Genomic DNA, 9,259 nt, shown 5'->3' with positions numbered 1-9,259 from the left:
TGTTTAAAATGTACCACGGGCTTCCGTGTTATATGTTTTTATTGCTGCGTCATTCCTCAGAGACTGCATTATTTTCTAACACAACATTCACAGTTTCAACACGGTTTCAACGACCTGTAGGTGAGATCAGTGCCTGTCAATCAGGCCCTTGAGCACCATCAGTACTGCTGATGTTCTCTTCCATTCACCTGTAGTTCCAGGTCTAAAAGAAAAGGCCTGTTCAGATGGCTGGGATACCTGACACAAGTGAACGTAATTAACAACCCTGCAGAACAGGAAACCAGAGATACTGGTGGTACTCAGGAGCTGGTCTATAGATGGATGGTTTGGTAAATCGAGCGCATACCACATTTGGGTCAGGAAAATATCCTTGTTGCCTAATATATATAGATAGATAAACGAAGAGAATGATACTGACTCATTGATTGATGTGTTTTCTTTCCTTTTCTTTTTTTTGTGTAAATCAAAGTGACGCCTAAATGGGGCATACGTGAGCTCCTGCAGGCCTTGATAACGCATTGGTGCCTGCGATAAAATGATCTGAGTTGTGCGCCGTCGGCGCTAGGATCCAGAGGACTGACACCCCCCCCCCCCGTCTCTCTCTCTCTCTCTCGCGCTCTCTCTCTCGCGCTCTCTCTCTCTCTCTCTCTCTCTCTCTCTCGCTCTCTCGCTCGCTCCCCTCCATCCTCCCCTTTTCTCCCAAGACTGTTTTAAAGTCTTTGCCAGACTTCGGCTCACACGCTACTTCCTGGATGGAGGAATGGAAAGCTTCCAGCGCCTCTCCAACTATCCGCTCTCTGTTTGCCCCCAAACCGCTGCCGCCTCCGCAGCGAAGCGCCGCACGGACCGTTGTCACCAGTAGTTCCCGCTGACCGGACCGCCGGTGCCGCTTTATACAATCCTCCGCCGACTTGTTATGTTTGTTTCCGGGAATATCGGGGAGCTGGTGTGCGGCCGGAGGTTTTGTTGACAAGGAGAGAGAACAAGATTCCCCCCCCCCCCTCCTCCTCCTCCTCCTCCATTATTGGACGTCTGAAACTCCGCTAGAGAGAGAAAAAAAGAAAAAGAAAAAAGAAAATCAACTCGGCAGCCGCCGCGTCTCCGCTGTTTCCCCGCGCTGCTCTTTTTTACGCAGTAGGCGTCGAGAATTCCTTCGAGCAGGGGGGCTAAAAGTCAACAGTTGCCCGGCATTGCTCCCCATGCGCATGTTATCATGTGGAGGCTACCGACGTCGGGCTGCTGGTGGATGTTGTCAGTGGTTCTGTCCACCTCCGCGCTGTTTTGGGCGGACTGTCATCCCGGTAAGTTTCACCTCTTCCAAGTCACTTATTGGGTTTTATTTATTTATTTATCCCTTTTTTTGCATGCCTTCCAAGAATGTCCGACGTTTTTGGGGGGTGGTGGGTGGTGGTAGGGGGGGGGGATGCGATCAGCAGCCTGCGACGACGAAACACTCTTTTAAACGTGTTTCCAGAGGCAAAGTCGTCAGTCGAATATCCCCCATACAGGTCAACTGACAGGGTCGTTCCCGTGCCGCTGAGGCTCGCACGCGCTTCATGGCGAACAAGGAGGGGGGGGGGGCGGGCGTGCAAAATAAATGTAATCTGCTGATTTACGGATTGGGTGTTGCAAACGTGTGTGTGTGTGTGTGTGTGTGTGTGTGTGTGTGTGTGTGTGTTGAGCGGCTCGTTGTTCGGCAGGACTCCTCCGAAGGGGGTAGTGCTGTGCTGTACGAAGGCTTCGGTATTTCCAACTCTCTCGCAGTCTCGTCGTTCACCTTGGCCGTCCAACTCCACCTCCCCTCCTTAACCGCTCACCCAGCCAGCAGATGGGGGGCATAAAAGAGGTTGAGTTGAATGTCATCCGAGTTAGTGTGTGTGTGTGTGTGTGTGTGTGTGTGTGTGTGTGGGGGGGGGGTTAGGTGAGATGTGACGGTTTTCCCCATCCTCCGGAATTGGGTTAGCTGGGAGTGCGTCGGAGAAACCTCTTTTTTTTGTTTTTTTTTTGTTTTGTGTTTTTGTTTTGGGAATAATCTCATTGCAGATTTAGGTTATCCAGCAGGGCGGTGAACCCGTGTGAGTAGACAGCCTTTCAGCAGAGCAGGTTTCTGCGGGTCTGCATGGGAATGCATGCTGCACGCAGTCTGGAGAAACTGAGCTCCGGCGACGCGTAAGCGGCGTAGGCTGCACAGGCAGAACATGTCCTGTGTGCCGGCGACTAGTGTTGTCTCTGATCATCTCTCTCGCTCTCGCTCTCTCTCTGTGTGCAGCTGCATTTTTCAGAGTTGGCTGAAAAAACCCGCTAGATGCAAAAGAGACTTGCAGATTGGAGCTATGTAAAGAAAGCAAACACCCCCCCCCAGACCGTGCAATGTTTAAAACAAAACACAGAACGAGAAATAAAGGGTCGTTTATTGTTCTAAAGGTCTGGACGTGCTGCCATTGACAAGTGTTTCCTGGAGGATTGTGTGAAGTGAAAATAAGAAATGTGACCTTGACCGGAGTGGCATGCTGTGTTCCTCAAGCTTCTGGAATTTGATGGTGTTGACAGCAGGTCCCAGAAATGTCTCTCGGATCGCTTGACAGTTGGCTCTAGAGGGAGCGTGCAAAAGTCAACCCTCCCAAGATTCCCGAGCGGTGTTGTCTTTTGAGTCATTGAACTGAGGTGCAGCCGGCATAACTGACCAGACACATTATCCCAAAAGTGGCCGCTTATATTAGCCTATTTTTCAAGAAGTCATAAATAGCATGAGTTTCAGCTCATTCCCCCTCATCAAAGATGAGCAATTATATCTGCTCGTCTCCAAAGAGAAGTCCTGCAAATGAGAATCTGTGTGTGTGTGTGTGTGTGTGTGTGTGTGTGTGTGTGTGTGTGTGTGTGTGTGTGTGTGTGTGTGTGTGTGTGTGTGTGTGTGTGAAAGAGAGAGATTGAGAGAGATAAAGACAGACAACACACACACAGGGAGCGACAGACAGACTGACAGACGGAGAGAGAGACAGAGAGAGAGAGAGCAATAGTCACACAGATAGAGACAGACAGACAGACAGACGGAGAGAGAGACAGACAGGCAGAGCGAGAGATAGACAGAGAGAGAGCAATAGTCACACAGATAGAGTCAGACAGACGGAGAGAGAGACAGAGAGAGAGAGAGAGAGAGAGAGAGCAATAGTCACACAGATAGAGACAGACAGACAGACAGACAGACAGATAGAGAGACAGACAGGCAGAGCGAGAGATCGAGAGAGAGCGATAGTCACACAGATAGAGACAGACAGACAGACAGACGGAGAGAGAGACAGGCAGATAGACAGACAGACAGAGTGAGAGATAGACAGAGAGAGAGCGATAGTCACACAGATAGAGACAGACAGACAGATGGAGAGAGAGACAGACAGAGAGACAAACAGATAGAGACAGACAGATAGAGAGACAGATAGGCAGATAGACAGACAGATAGACAGAGAGAGAGAGAGCGATAGTCACACAGATAGAGACAGAAAGACAGACAGATAGAGAGACAAACAGAGACAGACAGACAGACAGAGCGAGAGATAGACAGAGAGAGAGAGAGCAATAGTCACACAGATAGAGACAGACAGACAGACAGATGGAGAGAGAGACAGACAGAGAGACAAACAGATAGAGACAGACAGACGGAGAGAGAGACAGACAGATAGAGAGACAAACAGAGAGAGACAGATAGGCAGATAGACAGACAGCGAGAGATAGACAGAGAGAGAGAGAGCGATAGTCACACAGATAGAGACAGACAGACAGACAGACGGAGAGAGAGACAGACAGATAGAGAGACAAACAGAGAGAGACAGACAGGCAGACAGAGCGAGAGCGATAGACAGACAGAAAAGAGACCGACAGAGAGAGAGAGAGAGAGAGAGAGAGAGTGATAGTCACACAGATAGAGACAGAGACGGAGAGAGAGACAGACAGATAGAGAGACAAACAGAGCGAGAGACAGACAGGCAGAGATAGACAGAGAGCGATAGACATACAGTGAGAGAGAGACAGACAAATGGAGAAAGAGTGACAGACAGACAGACAGACAGACTGACAGAGATGTCCAATTGACTCGGTAACCCATAGTGAGTATTATGACAACTACTTAGTGTGTTAATAAATGCGTCCCGGTATTCATCATTACGCCCACTATCTCCTCCACCAGTTCTCACGATGAGGCCCTTGTTAGGCATTCGCTTTTAATTTTTCTTTTTTTTCTCTATCCTGTCTCTCCGTCATCTTTCATTTCACATTCCATCTGATCACAAGTCTAGGGAGAAAATCAACTCAAGGGAGTGGGGAACTGAGAGCTGCGATGAGAAAATGGGCTGAATGAGGGATCGGGGGAAGAGGGGATGGATAGATGAATGGTTCAATGGCTCTGCTCACGCCAGCTAGTGACAGTACAGTGCGCTGCCGGGTAGCTTTAAGAAGAATGACGGATGTCGGGGGAAGTAGGCATTGTCACAGAAGGGCAAATACACACCCCAAGGACTGTGACACAATGATAATCTTCCCTCTCCCTCTCCCCCTCTCTCTCTCTCTCTCTCTCTCTCTCTCTCTCTCTCTCTCTCTCTCTCTCTCTCTCTCTCTCTCTCTCTCTCTCTCCTCTCTCTCTCTCAACCCCCGGCTTGCTCTCCTCGAGCACATGCTGTCAAGGTGCCAGCATCCAAGGTGGTTGGTTTTGGAGAAGGGGTCAAATTTGATACAGACAGAGAAATGGGAATGTTTCTCTCTCCCGCTGCGTGCCATCATCTGCCGGCCTTTCTGTGCAGCATAATTTACCCCGGCTCTCACCCCCCTCCCCCCTCAACCCCCCCCCACCGATACTGTTTTTTTTTTGTCATACAATTACGTTGTAAGTTTGTTAATGTAAAACTGGTTGTGAGAGAAGTACATCACAAGTAAATATTTTGTTTGTCGGTCGATTTACGGTATTCGAAATGGCAGCTTAATGAAGATTTGAACTGCCCATGCTTGTTGGGCCATCCTCGGTAGAGAGAAATGATGAAAAAAGAGAAGAACCTGTGAGACGAGACCCAGTTTGTGCCGAATGAAATTGCAAATAAATGCGAAGGACTTCAATTAGTGTACTCTGAAGTGCCCTAAATAGTGTTTTTTTTTTTTTTAATCTCTTCAGTCTGCCTTAATGGTAACGTCACATGCTCCATTGCACAGCAACACCCGGTGTCCATGGAAATGGTAAAACAGGTAGTATCCGTGGGAAAGAAAACAAACCCGGGCCTGGCCTGCTCCCATACGCTCTGGTCTCCCATGCGGTGGCCGGTTTGCGGCATACAGAAATGTCTGTTTTGTCGGCTGAAAAGAGGGGGACGTCATCGTGGAGTGTCTCCCGAGCTGACGCGGGGTATCGCTTTTCTCCTCTGTCAAGCACACGTGGCACCGCTTTGCTGCAAGACACGGTGCATCATGACCTGTCGCGGCGCTCCGCTTCGGCCCTGGGTTAACCAAACGCTGACGGGAAGCGACAGGAGGACGGAGAGAGAGATGCTCGGCCTTCAATCTGTCGCGTTCTGCCCCGAAAATGAATGAGCGCCGTCGCTCTCGGCTGAGAGAGAGAGAGAGAGAGGAAAAACAACAGAACAGCCATAATCTCACGACAAGCCGGCCTGAGGCTGGCACCATGGCACCAGGGCCGGATCTAGGCATAGGCAAACTAGGCAGCTGCCTAGGGTCTAATTGCCTCAGGGGGGGCCCAGACAGATGGATAAAAACATCAACTTTGGGTCTAAATTAAAAATATTTAACATAGAATATGTTAAACTATAAATAGATAATAATAAACCAAAATATATATACCTAGCTAATTAATTGTAATAACCATGTGGCAGTTAAAAGTAATATTGTTTGTTTACAAAGTATCAAAATGTGCTTGTTTGGGGGTGGGGTGGGAAGGGGGGGGCCCGGGCCCAAGAAAGATGCTCTGCCTAGTGTAATCCATCCATTTAATCCGGCCCTGCCCGGCACATCTTGCTCCTCATGCACCCCCCCCCCCTGTCTTTTGTCTTGTTGTGTGATTTTGTTTTCTTTACATCCTCCTCCTTTCGCCCCGTGTGTGCATATCCACGCGTGTCTCTCCGGTTGTTGTTAACGTTGCAAAAAAACCCACAACAACAACAACAAGGAGGCACCGGTGCGTTTGATATTTATTCTAAGCAGGCTTCTGTATCTTGAACCTCCGAGTCTTTTGTGGCAGCGATAGTGGAAGGTTGACATTTAGGGAGGGATTGGATATGCTTCGTGGCCCTCGGTGCCAACATTATCATCATCATCATCTCAGTGCGTACCGGCTATTATCTGGCCTCCGCCGTGGCCAGGAACACTCGGATGTCGGCGAGGTCACTTTATCAGTCAGCGGGCCTGTCACTGCTACCTGGGTTACCCCAAATAGATTGATTAAAAGATTGTGTGTGTGTGTGTGTGTGTGTGTGTGTGGGTGGGTGGATTGCGTGCCATGTTAGTGGCATTGGTGAGGCGTAAGACCAGTTATCTGTGAGGATGCTGTTTTTATTGCCTGATGATTACTGGTTGGCTGCCTGTCTTTCTGCGAGACAGTGTTATTGATTTTTTTTTTTGGATTCTTTTTTCAGGAAATGATGACTTGTGCGGCAAGGGAACCCAAATAAGATAAATACGTCTGATATTAATGGTAATGACATTACATGCAGGCCACTAATGATATCTCTGGAATACATGGAGTGGAGAAATGTCCTATTCTCTCTCTCGATCTGCGTTTCTGCACAGCTAAGCATGCCCGTTAGCTTTTTTTTTTTTTTTTTTTAATCTGTTTCTCATCAGTTTTCTTTTTCTTTTTTTTCTTTTTTTGCGCCTTCTAAGCCCTCGCTGCCGGGAAATGTGGCCTGTGCAGGGAAGATTCGGAGCCGCCTTGCCTCTTTCCTGGCCCGTTGCTCCCCGACTTAATGGGCTGCTGAAAAAGAAGAGTCGCTCTGTTCAACACCAGGCTTTTGCTCTGTCTTACCCTCTCCCCCCCCCTCCCCTCTCGCTCTTTCCATTGTTCCAGTTCATTGTTTTAATCAAGTCCCAGTCAGATTATTCAGAGTGAGAAAAGGCTGGGAGGTTCCCGTCATTTTCTGGAAGATGCCTCCCGATTTCTGGCCTAGTCAGCCCTGATAGAGCTCCTTTTAATAGTCATTTTTTCTTATTTTTTTCCCCTTTTCGCAATCATTCATTCTTCTTTACCTGGCATTTTTGTCTCCATTGTAGTTTGGTTTTGAGTTATAGCCCCCCATTCTTTTGAATATGATTAAAACAATTATTTATGCATACATATATTTTAGTCTCTATATAATATATATAGTAGACAATTGTTTTTGAACAGACTGGCTCCAGTTTTGGAGGCTCTGTTACTGCACTTTCATAGCATGCATATTCTTACCCGGTGCCTCTGTGCCCAGTGTCAATGATAATAAAGTTTCTATCCTGAATTCTTTGTTAAGAGTCATCTCATGGAAGTAATTCCTGCAGTCATATCTCACTTGGTTATTGCCGAGTGCATTGCATCTTCGGGTCAGGTTCGGATCAGCCCATGTGCGCCATCTCGCCGACGCTGTCTTTAGCGGCGCTAGCAGAACACACTCACTTTGCCAGTTTGTTATAGCACCTTATCTACCAGTGAATTTCTACCACCTCTCAGCAAGAACAGAGCAGCAGAGTAACAGAACCAGCTGGATGCACATATGGAAGAATATACATGCATCGTGCAAGAGCGTGCATCTGCAAGAATATACACATACACATACACGTGAAGAGGGAACGACCATGCCTGAACCGACAGGGGGCTAAGAGGACATCTGTCACCGTCTAACAATGCTGTGACTGCAACTGTTCCCCGATTCCGATGTGAATAGTACACATCGCTGTTGTAACTCTAGTTAGTGGTCACACCAGTTTGCATATGAAGCCAGTTGTTGGTTTCGGTAGTTATGCCGCTGTATACCTGCAGTCAGTTGAGACTGAAGAGGTCACTTAGATGAGCGATGAAACGTTTCTCTCACTAGATGTTGTGCCGGGATGAACTGATTCAACTCTGTGACACACACACACACGCACACATCTACACATACAAAACAGACATTTGCAAGAATTTACAATTCCATCATATTGTATTTATTCTTGTCCCGTAACTACCAAGCCACAGTTAAATGCTGACATTGGCTGCCACAGGTATGGGTTGTATGGAGGCAGGTAAGTGAAAAGAAAGTTAAAAAAGCGAGAGAGAAAGAAAGACGCGGCACAAGCTTGAGACACCGGCAGGGCTTATAGAGGATGATGGAGCAAACGCCCCACATTTTTACAGAGCGCAGTGCTGAGGAAAGCTGCCTCGCCGGTCGGCGCGGCTGGCGAGTGTTAAAACGTCCCTGAACTGACAGTCTGTCGGCTGAGATGGAGGCTGACAAGCCCTAACTGACGGCAGCACCAAACAAACTAATGCCGGGGAGAGCGTGGAAAGAAAACGAGTCAGGAAAATGAAAGGACAAAGTGGGCACACTCGGCTGTCTGTCGGCTGAGAATTGTCCCGTTTTTGTGAGGTGTTTGGTTGGTTGTAAGAAGCGAAGTGATTGGATATTCCCAACAGAGAGGCGGTTGACAGTCGCCAGGTGGCTGCTTTCTGGTCACCGGCCTCTGGCCTTTGCAGTTGTCAGGACTTTCAGACACTTGGTGTTCATTTATCAGGGTCCATTCTCTCTCGAGCTGTCACAGCCCACCCATACGCCATTGAAAGGTGTAGATCAGTGTCCCTGACATTTCCCAGAGCACTTTGTCATTCTGAATGGCGAAAAGCACTTCGCTTGACTTCCATCACTCATCTCCACTGACGTGATGGAATGGAAACATCTCCCTTCTCTTTCAGGGAGGTGAGCGAAGATTTAACTCAGTCCTTCACTACTTTCTGTCAGCCGCATAATTTCTTACCATTCAGCCATCTAGACTTGTTTGCTTTCAGCTTCCATTACTCCTCCAGCTCATAAATGTATGACTCGTCCTAGTATAACACTAATTCAGAAAACTGTGCTTGATTTTTACTGCCCGCCCCAGCCCTATATCTGCGGTCACAATTAATGTGGTTCTTTGTCCTGGCTGGCAGAACTCGGCATTTATACAACAGGGAAAAAGGAGAAAATTGGATATCAGATTACTGTGAAACCCAACAGATTCCTAGACATATGGAACAGCCTTTCCTCACCTACAGTACAGGGACGGT

At 48.0% G+C, this 9,259-nt stretch overlaps 1 protein-coding gene across 1 annotated transcript in view; it reads left to right on the top strand.

Annotated features, from left to right (window-relative positions):
• Positions 1–745: 745 nt before the first annotated feature.
• Positions 746–9,259, top strand: part of LOC130107348 (receptor-type tyrosine-protein phosphatase gamma-like) — a 441,957-nt gene continuing 433,443 nt past the window's right edge. The window contains exon 1 of the mRNA XM_056273898.1: positions 746–1,301. Coding sequence (XP_056129873.1) covers positions 1,214–1,301 — 88 coding nt within the window. The 5' untranslated portion in view covers positions 746–1,213. The remainder of the gene's footprint in view (positions 1,302–9,259) is intronic.

This window comes from Lampris incognitus, chromosome 2 (assembly GCF_029633865.1).
Source record: "Lampris incognitus isolate fLamInc1 chromosome 2, fLamInc1.hap2, whole genome shotgun sequence".
Classification (NCBI taxonomy): Eukaryota; Metazoa; Chordata; class Actinopteri; order Lampriformes; family Lampridae; genus Lampris; species Lampris incognitus.
The sequence above is the reverse complement of the archived record's forward strand: the minus strand, read 5'-3'. Positions and strand labels throughout refer to the sequence as shown.